A 14,914-nucleotide genomic window follows, 5' to 3' on the forward strand; every position below is an offset into this window, starting at 1 on the left:
AAGAAGTGCATCACAGCTCTGAGCACAAGACAGTCCAAAACAAGAAGCAGTGTCCACTTTTCCCTAAGAGGTTTAGTAGTACTACAAACACTTCCTTGTCAAGCTAAGTAGAGAACTTTTCTTTGCCTGTTACACATATGCAATCTTGCTTTCATTCAGACTTGACTCCTTCTAAAAGTGGCCCATTACGCAACTCAAAAACATGAGACATTTGGCACCAAAGGTAAAGCAAGAAAAGGGAACCTGACACTGTTGCTTAACAGTTCAGGCAGTGAGCCAGAGCAGAGAACACCTGGGATCCTTCCTGCTCCTCAGCGATGTAGATTATTCTATACATTACAGTAATATTAGAGCATTAGCATTTTTCAGAGCAGAAGAGATGCACACTATGGAAAACGAACATCAGGGATTTTGAGATGTGCAAATCACGTACAATTGCTTTCCCTATACAGTTTCTTTGTTGCACCATATAAAGCACCTAAAAGGGAACAAGATTCCCAAGTTAAAAAAGAAATCCCACTATAATTGAAAAGATCAGGCAAAAAAACGAACCATCATTAGATTATGGCAGAGTTGGAACCACTGAAAAAAAAAGACACAGGAGGACTGTTAAAAAAAACTTTCCCTCCAATACTTCAGGGACATTTTTCTTCTTTTAGTCCTTTTCCTCTATTTCAGGCTGCATGATCAATGGCCATAACTTGCTAATAACCATGTTTTTCCCCTTCAGGGAATGGTAAACTTAGAATTGTCAGCAAGATGCTGTTGGCAAGTTTGTAAGCCAGTTTAGAAATGGAGGCATATAATTCACAATGTATTTACAACTTTTATATGAAGAGTAGGACAAAGTAGGACAAATGATAGATGTACTGTCAATTACTGTTGCGCAAGTTGCAAATAGAGTCATATAGTAGGAAATAAGCCACATCATGCCTGGCTTGGAAAGTGCAGACATATTTGCGTTGACCAAACACTAAGCCAAGTAAAGCTATCAAACAGCTGCGATTCAAACTACTCTCATGCTCTTCCCTTTCACCTCAATCATTTGTTGCACTTCCCTCTTCTAGAGGTTATCACACCGATAACAAAAGCTTGTGGAAGGGAACCCATGTCTGCACATCAGTCTCTGGCACAAATCTAGCTCAAACTCATCTTCAGGGGCAACTGATACCCAGACAGCAGACTCCATGTAGGAGCAGCCAAGATGCAGAAACAGCTTCAGATCAACTGTGCCACAGGGCACTAACATCTAGTGTTAACACACCAAAACCTGCATTTTCATCTTAAACTACTACAGCAACATCTGCCAGAGCATAATGGTTTTGTACACAGTGATTATCAGAGGAAAGTATCGTCTAATAGGGTGTGTGTCAGTTGTTGCTCTGGAAGACCCTGGTATGTGCTGTGCTGGTAACCCATACTGCACTCTCACAGGTGAAAAGCAAAGCAGTCCTGAAAGCACAGAGCATGGCTCATCCCCAGTGTGCCATCCAGACAGGATGGCCTTGGGAAGGATGAAGCACCTTTACACACTTCTCCAAGACAAAACTCCAGCTCTGAATTGCAAAAGGATCCTAAGGAATCCAGACCTGAGGTATCACTGGAAAACAAAATGACTTCATGCACTTTGGATCTTCTCTTTCACCCCTAGAGCACCATCAGAGGCAGTCAAGGAAGGAATGTGTATCCAAGTCAAGCTAAAATCCTGCTTTGGTTTAAATTTTTCTTGCAACCTTTTATTTCCAAGTTTTACAGCACAAATGCAAAACCTGAGAATCTGGAAGTTTGGAATGTAAATGTTTCCTACATTTTACAGTCAATATTCTGATCAAGGTGATCCAGATAAATAAGGCTTATACTGCTTTCACAGAAACAGTATAAAAGGCAGCATATATTTTTACAACCTAAATAACACTCAGAAGAAACTCACCGTAGAGCAACATGATATATTGGCCTCAACAGTAATTCTGATTTAGAGTATTCCCCCAGAAAGATTACTCATTTCTGCCTAAGGGTACAATTTGTCTCCCAGTGCATCAGTATAATTGTAGGGCCACACAAACAAGGTCACTGAAACGATCCATGTTAAATAAGCATGAATTTAAGGGGAAAATATGCTGTTAATTAATACATATAATTCAGGACAAGTAGAATAGTAAGAAAAATAGTAATATTTCCTCATGATCGATTACCTTGTAAACTAGCAATCTAACTTTTTTCAGTTTTACAGTGTTACACAGCAATAGGTTAATTATTTGGTTTTTTCTCCAACATGCCACTCTAAAGCATCCAGTCTTTCAAAAGAAGCAAGTGTGTTTGGCAAGTGGGTTTCTGTGGTGTTGGGGCGGGTGGGGTTTGTTTGTTTGTTACAAAATCTTACACAACATCAGAGACTTACAGTTTCAATTCCAAGACTTACCAAGAGGTGCTTTGAGAAACCTGCGCTCAATTCCTTGTTCTATCTGAAGCAGTGCAGATGCCAAGTAGTGGACCACATTATTGACTGGCTGAGGAGTACTTGTGCTTGTTGATGCAGCACTTGGAGCTTCAGTTTTTAATCCAATAAGTCTAGAACAGAAACACATAAATTATCTTTGAATATTTCGAATTTAATACCAGAGATATTCGTACATGTCTGTATCCACAGTAGGTTCTTTTATTTTAACTTTATTTACATGCATGGACTATGGACATGAACAGATACTGCACAGGTGTGATTAGTTATCCTAGTTTTTATGTTTGCTTAATTAGCTTAGTTAATCTAGATAAATCATCTTTAGGTAAGTTATTTAAATTTCAAGAAATGTGGATGACAAATTTCAATACAATTATTAAGATTTCAAAAACATTTGATGCAACATCTATCAGCTGGTTTATGAGAGATTTCTGTGAAGAGTATAGTCCCAATAATTTTTCAGTGAAAACACTTCCAGTGGTGAGGTGTAGCCTTTTAGAGTATTTCCATCTGCACAAGTTCAACTATGCAGATCCTTACAATTCATAAGATTTTTGAAAAGAAAATAAATTAAATGAAAACAGAATGTAACTTTAGAATGTAAATCAAGAATTGTTAACTTATATGTTCTCATCCTTGGAGGATCTTTCTAAAACACTAACTCTTCGTATAAGGGTGATAAAAAAAAGAAATAAGAAAAAAGAACAACAGAACAAAAGCCAACCAAACAAAAAACCCAAACCAAACAAACAAAACACCGAAAAAGTAGTTTTCCAATAAAATGGGACTAAAAGACTAAGCAATCATTTCAAAGCGTAGTTAATCTTTCTGAAACACAAACATTAAGTACAGTGCAGGAGAGCAACTCGCACTAATGAAAATAAAATTCAATTTATATTTGGGGTTTATAGAGAAACAACTAATTAAGATTCTCTGGATTCTGCTTTATTCTGATGCATAAGGAATGCTTTTGGTTGTCCCTGTTCTTTTTTCACACTTAAAAGCTCTTCATTATATTTTGCAGTCACACACATTTTGAGAGCCTGAAAGCAAACAGAAAGAAAGCTGCATAGTTATTTACATTTCACTAGTCAAACTCCAAGGTCTTAATGAGATGTCACTCGCTCTGAGGTGGATAAAAAGCCCAGCATCAAAAGCAATCTGTCACATGATTTCAGAATCCCATAGTGTGTTTTAATATGCAAGTCTTTATTAGAGTAGACTTTATTCAGAAACTCTGATTGAGTCAGTAGTCGGTATCAAATAAAAAAAATGAAGCAACAAGCTTCTGTAGAATTGAGAGCTGGCAGTGCCCAAAGTAAGCGGAAACAGATAAATTTTAGCTGCTTAATTAAAACAGTGGAATATTTCTATGTTGTGGTTTTCAGGAACCAAACATCTGTAAATTGTGTCATTAATATAAAGGATGACCCTATCCATTTTGCATGCAACTAGAGAACTCTGATTTGAAGGGCAGTCTTATATGAAAATACTAATTCAGAAAGCTGAAATAAAAAGGAAAAAAAACTTAGAGAACTTTAAATTCCTAACATCCAACACAACATTCAAGAGTCCACTCAGAAATTCAATTTTTATTGAAGTCCAACACCAGATAACCTCCAGAATACATAAGCAAACAGTATGTTGGCACAATGATTGTCTCCAATAAATCTTTTTTCCTTAAGTATTTCAACATTTATATCCTATCAAGACATTTAATTTTATATGTATTAAGTCAACTAAGGTAGATCCTTATTTCTGAGAAGTATGTTACTTCTGATAACTAAAAATTTAGAAATCTTCACCATTTCTGTTGTTTCTGAAGTTTGATTTACAACAAAAACTTATATCAGAGTCCCATACATATTTCAGATCTTTGTTTAAAAACTAAACTAAGGCCCTCAAAACACTTCCACAGCTGCAACGCTATATGATTTGAGGTTTCCTCTCTCTTACTGTGTTGCAGCTTGCTCTACAGAAGTATTATAATCTTACAACTTCATGAATGATATCTGCTTTTTGCTGCAGTGCTAAAAACTAATCCAGACCATGGTCTGTTGCCTGGATGGGTCTTCCTGTGACTCATAAAGAGGAACACTGGCCAGTTCAACCAGCAATTTGTTTACTATTACCATTTTTCCTTTTTAACACTCTTACTCTTTCCACAAATTTAAGTAATTTTTTGTTTTGTTTTGTTTTTTTTTCCTTCTGGAAAAGAAAACATCAATTACCAGATTAATTTTTCTCTGCATTTTAAATTATTTTAAAATTAATCCACGTGTTACTTCTTTGATAATTAATGTTCACTTTGAGTAGCGTAATACCCGAATTCTTAAAGTTGTAAAAATTGGTGCCTTAATCTTATATGGTAATAGAACAGCATCATTTAGAGACTATAAACCAATGCAAAAATCTCATGTTTTACAACTCAAATCTTAAAAAACACCATTTCAAAGAATTTGAGGGTAAAAACAGCTTGCAGATCCAAGTCCTCCCCCAAAAACTCAAACCAGAGCACTGCTATAAAACTCATAGCGAAGAGCCATTATTTAAACTATAGCTCTTACCTGTCTTTCACAATAAACTTATCTTGATCATCAGTTTCCATTACTTCAGATTCTTCATTCACAGTTTTAATAATACCATTTTCTTTGTTTTCATCACTCAGAAACTCATATCGCCCATGTTCTAAGGCTGCTCTCCAAGCCTGTCTGTCTGTAACCTGAAGCAAACATACGAATTTGAGGTTTCTAAAGAATCAAAGGCCACAAACTTTTAGTGCCAATTACTGCCTACATTTAATTTAATTATGCCTTTAGTAAAACCATAGCATTCAAGAGTTCCCATTTAAGTTACAGACTCGATGGCATCACTGTGTTCCTAGGCATTCTACAAGTCACAAATACCTTAATAGCCCCCAACGTTCCTTGGTAGATCCTGTCTTCAATGTCCAAAAGGAAGTCTCTAAGTCTCACTTCAAGCTGCTTCTCTGCAGATAGGTGAGAGCCATCGTGAGCATTCTGCATCCTTCCCCGTCCTGAAGGAGGTCTGATGTCACTTTGAGGTTTGTCTGCAAGAACAGCAAGTAATTTGGTGTTGGTGGACCTTATTCCTTAAAGCAGCCATTGGTGAAGGGAACAAAAGTAGTACAGAGCAGAACCAAGTAAACATGGGTTTAAAATTCCCTTCCTGTAGCAAGATGTTGCCAACACCAACATCTCCATGCCAGCTAAGGCATCTGAACCAACCGAGTATTCTTTAGAGAGATGACCTCTAGATTGGCATCCACCCATCCCAACACATAGAATGGGAAATCTTTGTTAATTTAAAAGTAGTTCTTCTGCCTTAAAATGCTTTCTAAAGCAGTAGATAAGCAAACAACAACTCTGCTATAAGTGCAAGGAGAAAAAAAAAAGATAATAAAGTCACATCTCTAGTATTTGATGGCTCTTACTTTTCAAGAGAGCCCTTCAGTTTTCTTTTCTGCAAGGATCTTTATCACAGAAACACTTAAAACAAGCATGTGCTGAGAATCACAAAACCTATCAAAACAAATATAAGCCCTTTTAAAACCTTAACTTTTAAACAAAACAAACAGACCAGACTTATTGTGTCCTCTAATGAAAGGCAGGGAAAAAAAGAACAAGACAGCAGGATAATTTACGAAAACTAGGAAAGAGCTGATGATGGGCTGTCAAGTAAAACCTCTTATAAGAGAATTCAAAGTTCATGCAAAAGCTCAAAAGCCACAGGAAAGTTTGCCCATATCCTAAAGTAGTGCTTGCAAATCTGCATAAGTGACGAACACTTCTGTTCACAGGATTTACCTTAAAACCTTTGAGTGCAGTGATGAGAAGTTACATGCAAGAACTTAGAGGTATTTAATAAAAAAAATACAATAAAGCTGTTTTTAAGAAAGCACAAGATGAATTTCTAAGGTGCTCTCAATTACTGGAACAATTCCCTGTAACTGAAAATATTCTGAAAATGTAGACTAGCAACTCTGATGCCTGGATACGGGAAATGTCCTTTTTCGTTTAAAAGCAAAGAAGAAATGCAATGAGCAGAACTGAAAAAGCAGCAACTGCTTTGCAAATAAGTGATGAGGAGAAGTTAATGGATACTGGAATTAAATCAATTAAATAAAATACCAATTTTATTTCCATGCTCTGTTGAGTGGGAACTGGAAAAGGTAGAAGGGCAGTCTACAGTGCAAGAGAATTACGAAGTTGTTCTCACTTGTCTTGCAAGTTATTTGAGTGAAGGCAATAGGGCAGCAGCTGGAGTCCACAGCAGAAAAGCTCCCAACAAAGCTACACATGGCCACTTATCCCTGCCTATCACACAGTGGCAGCAGCATTGGCATTGGACCACTGCATTTGAATTTTCTTCATCTCTATTAAAGTGAAGTTCAAAGCTGCCTTGACTGTGAAAATCAGGTTGCTTCAGGGCAGAAAGCAACACACAAAATACAGATAAAGGCACAGCAATTAGGAAAATATGCCCAAACTCAAATGTATCAGAAGACAATAGAGATTTTCTAACCAAAAACCTACAAATATAGACATAAGGCCTCCAAATAAAGCTTAATTATTACACAGAAACTCTGTCCTGTGCTAGTTTCCAGCAAAAGAAATGGTAGATCAGTTATAAATTTAGCAGTACCTGATGTGCTCACAGCACGTCCTAGCATACACATTCCAGGAAAACAGAATTTGTCTCAGCTGTGAATAATTCTCCCTTGTCCCAATACAGATAACTCAAAATCCTCACAGTGATTTTCATAATTGAAAACAAAATGCAATTTATTAAACATTACCCTTGGGAGTTTCATTTTGGTAACGTTCTTTACCTGCCAACATGCCATAAGCAATTCAGCTGCAAGCTTGTATTTAAAGAATTTTACTGGTGTTTGGAGCTAACGGCTTGCCAATAAATTGCAAAGTACTGAGCTAGTAGAAAAGGGAAAAAACCCCTAAATACTAGGTCTAGGATGGTTTTTCAGTACACTCCTACATTTAGAAACCCATAAAAATATCTGTTATACTGTTGTTCCCTCCTCTATTGAGCACCTGCCAAAGGAAGAAAAAAGGAAAAAAAATAGAAAAGAGTAATAACACAGAATCCCAATGCACCAATGTTAATCCACATACCAACCAACATAGCTACGCTATTTTTTAGTGCATATTAATCTTCACTCCTCAAGTTAATCTTTTCCCAAAGCTCAAATTACTTCCTAAGGATGTTTGCTTAAAAGCCAATCCCAGTTTTCTAAGCAGTAGGATAACAGAAAAATTATTGCTTTTTTTTTTAGCATGAAACACCAGAAATACCACAAAGGTATATCAAAGGGGAAATAAAAAAAAAGGAAGGAAAGAAAAAAACAGTGTTTTCCATCAAATGAAACAAAGCTTCAGAATAATTCTTATTTTTTAGAAATTACAATTAAATGAAAATTAGAGATTTCTAGAATATTATATAGAAATTGTATCTGTGAAAGCAAATGAACATCAAAAATCTTTCATTTACCTGGAATATGGAATTTTTCCACAGGAAAACTGCTTAGTTGTTCATATATTCTAGTTTTCTCTTGTAAAAGAGTTTCTTTTAAGGCACTCTCCCTATGTCCTCGGGAATTGAGAGCCTCTAGGAGTTGGTCCAGTTGTTCCCGAGAACTGTAAAAGCACCAACGGTTTGGTTTATATACTGGCCTTGGCACCTCTACAACAACACTGGTATGTGAATCTTGGTCATTATTGGAGGTAGATTCAGAGGATTTCAAAGACTCTCCAGTTTTACTGAATACCTGAGGTTCATTTGTGCAAGACTGTCCACTATTCTGAAAGGAAGAGGTTCGAGGCAACAACATGTCTTCTGTGAGACCAGAATAGTCCTCCTCTATAAACAATCCAGGAAGAGAAGGGAAAATCCAGTAGCGTCGGTACAGACGGTCACGACCTAACGGGGTGATATTTGTGCAGGCTGTTGCATTCTGAATCTTTTCTAACAGTTCCTTCTCTTTCTTTTGTTGCTCCTGTTTTAAAGCTTCTTCATCTTCAGCAGCAAGAGGTTCACTCTTTTCACAAGTGGTCTCTTCTTGTCTTGTAAATTCTTTATATCCATTTTGCCCTCTCCTTCCTAAAGTTAAAGGAAGAAGTTTGGTAGAAATTCACTTATAATTTTTTTTTTAACCAAAAGCTCAAGTAAAGGGCTTGGTTTAGTTCTGTCACTTTCCAACTTACACTGTCAAAGACCATCAAGCTCAGTCAAGAGACAATACCAGTTTTAATAAAAAAAACTCAAGTGATTAACTGTGCTTCCCTTGATGAAGGGGTAGCCATTTTGAATACACTTTCACTCTGCAGAAACTAGACCAAGTCTCATTTACTGACACTTTTTTTAATACCATAAAAAGGAACCAAAATTTTAAGAACTCAAAAGCATGTTATAGAAGCATCTTATAACATAAAATTCTAGCAATTTCATTACTGAATACAAACTATAATTTGGACTTAATTTATCATCCTCAAAATGATCAATTTAACTTCCTAAAGGTCTCAAGCAAGACCAGAATCCCTATACATGAGCTTCTTTGGCAAAGTCAAGTACCTTACTTTATAACTTTTCTTTTTAAATATATATACTACTGTTTTCTCCCCATCAACTTGTACCAGATGAAAATATTTCAGTTCACGTCTCAGTTTACCAAAGTATAAGGTTCTGGTAGTCATCTAGAAAAGTATGTCTCCTAACTGATGCACGCAACTTGAAAGGTGCTGTCAACACTCGATTTCTACTGGTTTCCAGTTAGACCTTCAGTCCCCCAGTTGCAGGAATGAAATAATACTTGTTCGTCATCCATTCACAATGTCTCAAACATAGGTATTTGAGAAACCTGAAATTAGGATCTCACTGTTTCACCAGCATAAAGCTGTAGTAAACATGCTAATTTGCATTACTGAATGACTCAATTTCCATCCCAGGTACAGTTAGGAACTGTACAAGTTTGCAACTGAAGTCACAATGATCCAGGACTTTCACTGGCACTAGACACTAGCACAAAGCCTTCCCAGCAGAAAGGCACAGATGAGCTAGATGCCCAAAGCCATCAACAATTCATCCTCCTGTGGTGACACCTCTAGTTATGAATAGCAGGCTGCACCATTTACTGCACTGCAGCTCCTACTAGTACACTGCTGAGAAAATGAAATCTGGCAGTAAGACTGGTTGTATTCTCATATAGAAGGCATGCTGCTTCATTAACAAAGGCAAACTAAACCCAAATGCTCAATCTAACTTTTTTTAAAAAAATACTTGTTTTTCTAGCTTACTAAAAAAATAGAATCAAAACCACACCATCCTCTATTAGATGGGACTCCTACAACTCTCTCTCTAAGGGCACTACTTACAACAGTATGGTTTGTTAGGCAACAGCCTGAGACTTTTCAGACAAAAGAGGAATCCAGACAGCTGACCACAAGAACTACATCAGGCTGGCTCAATGTACTTAGTAGCCCATTATGATCACCTTTGGGTGTGGGTTTTTAACTTTTCCTTTAAAATATTACATGAAAGACTGATACTTTTATATAAAACACAAGAACTTCCCAGGGGCACGCATGCATGTATACAAGTACACAAACAAATACATTATAGCATTACCTCTTCGTCGTTTTTTGTTTGGTCCCAGCTCTTCTTCATCCTCTGTCACTGTGTCCATGTCTTGCTCTTTACGTTCAATCTCTTTGCTCTCTGTGCTAGTATCTAGGTCTTCTCGTTCCTCTTCCCTGACACAGTAAAAAAACCAAAAGGTGACTAACCAACAAACCACACATAAGCTGAATGATAAAAAATATACAATAAAATATGCCATATTTGACACAAACAATATTTTTCTCTCGCAAGTACTTAAGCTAGTAAAATATCTATAATGCTTTTAAAAAATAAACTTAAAGTCACAAAATATATTAAAGCCCAGAAAAAACCCACTGAACTGTAAATGGAAGTTCCATATTAAAGACTAAAGCATGCTCTTTGGTATCCACGCTTTCATTTGAAGATTATTATTATTATAATCAGATCCTTTTTGGCAACATTCTAGCGTAGTTCTATTGACATGGATTTTCTTCATGTCTAAAAAATGTTTCCTCCTCAAAATATGCTTATTTCACATTTTTGCCTCATCTAACAATTATAATTAAAAACCTACAGAACCACATGCAATTATTACATTTATTTTATTATTTTCTCTCAATTATAATTTCCAAATCTATCTTTGGCCCATGCTCACCTTTTACAAGCAGATTTATTTAACTAACTACCTTCCTCAAGCAGGTGAAGACATAGTATTGTATGCACACTTTGGGTTTTTTTCCTCGAATCATATACAGCTGCATGTGCCTGAATCTTACTACCTTAAAACATGCAGTTTTATTAACAGAACAAAAAAATGTTGGTTTTATGGAAATCACCTGGCATAACACTGCATTTAAAAGAAAAAAAATGCTATGAAATTTGATTAATGAATTGTTATGTGAGGTCAGTATTTTCTAGCTCAGATCAATTCCTCAAAAGATAATGAACTACAATGGTCTGTACGAAGATAGTCATAGAGATTAAATCAATGCAAGACAAAGCAATGCAAAAGACAAATTAGAATTTGCAAGTTTCTCTTGACAAGCTTTCAAAATAATTATGAGTATAGTAAAAATCACTTTCATAAGCCAATTGTAGAACACTAGGAAGAAAATAAAATCATACTTAAAATATACTTTTGCATATGATCAAGTCAACAAAAACCATATAGGTTAGGTCTGACCATGTAACTGAAAAGTGCTATATCATATATACCACAGTAATACTATGTATCATACCCAACAGATATTTCTACAGCAGGAATTCTTTGCTCCTCTTCCTTCAGCTTTTCTTGTTTTTCTTTCATTTTTAACTCTTGTTCTTTCAACCTTTCTTCTCTCTTCTTACGTATCCTAGTAGTAGGAAGGATATAGAAAACCAGTTGCAATTAATCTACTATCTGATCTGTTCACATCTTTTTCCTTTTATACTAAAACACAATCCAAAAATAGCACTAGTGTGAGAAAGCACAACATTTAGCACAATGAAGTTTCACTCCTGTCTATGGTCTCAAGAAACCAGCATAAAACAGAAATATTACTATTGTTTCTCGTATGCCTTCTGCAACCAAGGAGTTAATCTCATTTCTAGCAACAAAATTTAGTTTTCCATATCCTAGTTTTACCTTGCTGCTGCTGCCTCTCGTTCTTTGCGATGCTGTTCTGCCTTTAATTCTCGGAACTCCTGTTTCGCTTGTCGTAGCACATCAACAGAGTCCTCAATGAAATCTCGAGTGGAGACGAGAGTCAGAAGCTTCCCACAGAGAGCATGAAGGATCTTCATCTTTTCTCCTAATAAAATTCAGACCAATGTTTATATTTCATTATATAATTGATAATAAGCCTTACTCTTACACACTCCAGACTGGATTTGTTCTCACTCAAGAACAAGTGAACAGTCAAACATTTGTAGTGTACCAGCTGCACTTGCAAAGAGACATTTCCTGAAATATCTGCCTTTATTTTTAATTTATTAACTTTTATCACCAAAAGAAGTAGTAAAATGCAATATTATCTTCAAAACAGAGATAAAGGAACAGTAGATGGTATTTGTTTTCTCCATTTCCAAATAATGAATGAAAGACCCAAACCAGAACAGCATAAAAAACAGGGGCTGAATCGAACACTCTGATGCTTCTCCCAGAGAGATCCCCTCCTGCATGTAAAACTAACATTTTTAAAACGAAATTAAAAAAAGGCAACTCAGAAGTAATGAGACTGCCTAGCTCTGCAATCTCTGATGTGGTGGGACCTGCTTGTGGGGGCTGAAGCATTGGAGTGGGTTTTGGTCTAGGTGACCTCTAGAGGTCCTTTCCAACCTAAATTATTCTATGATACAGTAAATTCTGACCATTACTGGTCTGAAGCCAGTTCTAAAATTGATCACTTAATAAGCAGCCTAATAATTTCTAACATGTATTGTCTTTTATTACCTGGCAACAAATCATATACTGAGGTACTTGAAAGTTTCTTCAAGAGACCAGGATTACTTAATCTCAGCTCCATGCAAGCATCATCAGTAGCATCAAACCCTCCTCGTTTCTGGTAACGGTATTTTGCATTGGCTGATGTTACATCAGCACCTGACGCTAGAATGTGAAGTCTGAGAATCTCAGAAAGAGTGCAGCTATCAAGATCCAAGTTTTTCAAATTGCAGCCTACAGTTGAGAAGAATGTATAGTTATTTTATATAGACATTTAAATGTATATAAATATTAAAAAGTTATTTAAAATACACAGCAAATTAAGAACAGTAACAAAACAAGAAGTGAAACCCACACATACCCTGATGTAACTGGGGCCATGCAGCTGCCAAAGTTGCAACTGCAGACAGTGCAGATTTTGTGGGGTCTGCATCTTCATCCAAAGCCTCTGTTAAATCTTTAAGGAAATAAACACTTTATTCTAGTGCAAATTAAAACTTGTACTGTGGAGGGGAGGAAAGGAAGCTGTGTTTAAAAGTTGCAGACAAAGCAAAAAGAGGGCCGATATTTACAAAAGCATCAATGTATTCAAAACTCAATTCAACGTCCAAATGAAAATTTACATATCTTTAAGCAACTAAAAAAATCCAACTAAAAGCTAAGGACATGCACCACATGCTACATAAAGGGAGAACAGCACATAAGCTGTTAAAGAAACCACAACACACAAAACATGCACAATGGCAACACGAAAGGCAGCAAAAACAAATCCATAAACACATTTGAAAGCACAAACAAGTAACAATGCAAGAAACGCCTGTATTTGCTTTCCTCAAATGAACTATTATTTCCCATCATAAGTTTGTTTTTAGGAAACATAATCCAAACCATTCACATATTTTGATACTGGCTATCACCATTCACCATATACTTTCTATCTAACTTAGATACAGCCTGTTCTGCACAAACACAATGACTAAGTCATTACCAATAAACCATATTTCACCAAAACAAGTACCTGCACTTAATGAACATCACACATAAGCAAACCGACCAGGAAAGCAGGGAAGTGAAAGGGAGAAACAGCAAATTTCTGTTTCTTTAACAGACGTTTCCTCAGCACTTACAGGTATTTCTCCAGAGGGTTGGCAGAATTCTTTCAGCATTGTATGCTGTTTCAACAATTTCACATCATTCAAATCCAAATCAATAAGCAGTTAAAGTCATCAAGTCAATATAGAGCCACAAATCCAAACTAAGACTACATAAAATGCAAATCCACAACCATATTGTATGATGATTGATGATGTTTGAAAACTGTCACCCGGACATTGCAAAATTAACCTCTGCACCTCCTCTCTCACTGTATCTATGTAACACAGTTTGAGAAAGTACTGTACATCCCAAAACCCTACACCCAAGGTGTTCTCTGTTGCAGAAACACTGCCTGTACAGAATTTAACTGAGAAAACATGCTGACTACCACGAGTTTGGTTAACCAGATACAAAGCCAAGAACACGTAATTCTTTTACAGTAAAGAAGATGTCTAAACAAAAGTGACAAGAAATGGAAGTTCCAAGGCATGTAAAACATAGTAGATGAAGTGCCTTACCCATAGCTCTGCTAAACTAGAAACAAAACAGCAGATTTTTGCAATTGCCAGCCCCATGAAGTCAAATTAAAATATGAAAGTTACATAACATTTTTTCTGATCTGTCCTATGAATAATAAAGAATCTAATCAACTATTCTATGATACCTGACAAAGGAATCTTTGCTTGTATTGCCAAAGCAATGCTCTCAGTAGTTAAAAAAATACAGTTTAATTGCTAAATTCAACAGTAATTAAAACGCAGTCTGAATTTTTTAACACCATATCAAATCTGTATCTTTATTCAATTACAAAGAGCAGCCTCTATTGCTGAAGATAGTGCTCATGCTTTATATAATTTATAGACCGGACATAAATCTTAAGCATGAAAATACAGAGTCTTCAAGGGAGGAATTAAAAGAACTTTCCTGTACCTCACACATCTGTCTTGTGGAGGCATCACAAAATTCACTTGACCTCAAATGGAGAGTGCTCTTATGTTCCTACCTATCTCTAATGAAATAAAGACTAGCAGGAAGGGTCAAAGCTTCTTCTTTAAACAGCCAGCAAATTTGGTAGTCCATAAACATCAGACCATGTAAATTTGTAACAAAGTCTGCACTTCTGATCAGGGGTTTAGTGAGACCGAATACCTCTGAAAATGGGGGCAACTTCGGCCTTAGAGTAAAGACCAAAGGCAGAGTGACTGTGAGGCCCTTTACTGAAAGAAAGAGACCTGGTAGTATCTAGGAGCTGTGGACGCATACTTCCCAGTCTTGAAGGACAATGAATATTGAATTCTCCATTATAG

The 14,914-nt window shown here is 36.3% G+C and overlaps 1 protein-coding gene across 5 annotated transcripts in view; it reads right to left on the bottom strand.

The window, feature by feature from the left end:
• The window catches only part of BAZ1A (bromodomain adjacent to zinc finger domain 1A), a 67,382-nt gene that overhangs the window by 12,259 nt on the left and 40,209 nt on the right, over positions 1–14,914 (bottom strand). For 3 of the 5 annotated variants that reach the window (XM_027670624.1, XM_027670635.1, XM_027670613.1), the window contains 9 exons: positions 12,874–12,969; positions 12,522–12,746; positions 11,715–11,880; positions 11,329–11,442; positions 10,118–10,242; positions 7,985–8,593; positions 5,362–5,525; positions 5,023–5,177; positions 2,420–2,568 (listed from right to left, as the gene is read on the bottom strand). In XM_027670624.1, coding sequence (XP_027526425.1) covers positions 2,420–2,568; positions 5,023–5,177; positions 5,362–5,525; positions 7,985–8,593; positions 10,118–10,242; positions 11,329–11,442; positions 11,715–11,880; positions 12,522–12,746; positions 12,874–12,969 — 1,803 coding nt within the window. The remainder of the gene's footprint in view (positions 1–2,419; positions 2,569–5,022; positions 5,178–5,361; positions 5,526–7,984; positions 8,594–10,117; positions 10,243–11,328; positions 11,443–11,714; positions 11,881–12,521; positions 12,747–12,873; positions 12,970–14,914) is intronic. The other 2 variants (XM_027670640.1, XM_027670646.1) reach the window with 1 other exon arrangement.

The sequence above is a fragment of the Neopelma chrysocephalum genome, unplaced genomic scaffold, assembly GCF_003984885.1.
Source record: "Neopelma chrysocephalum unplaced genomic scaffold, ASM398488v2 Primary Assembly neopelma1_24, whole genome shotgun sequence".
NCBI lineage: Eukaryota > Metazoa > Chordata > Aves > Passeriformes > Pipridae > Neopelma > Neopelma chrysocephalum.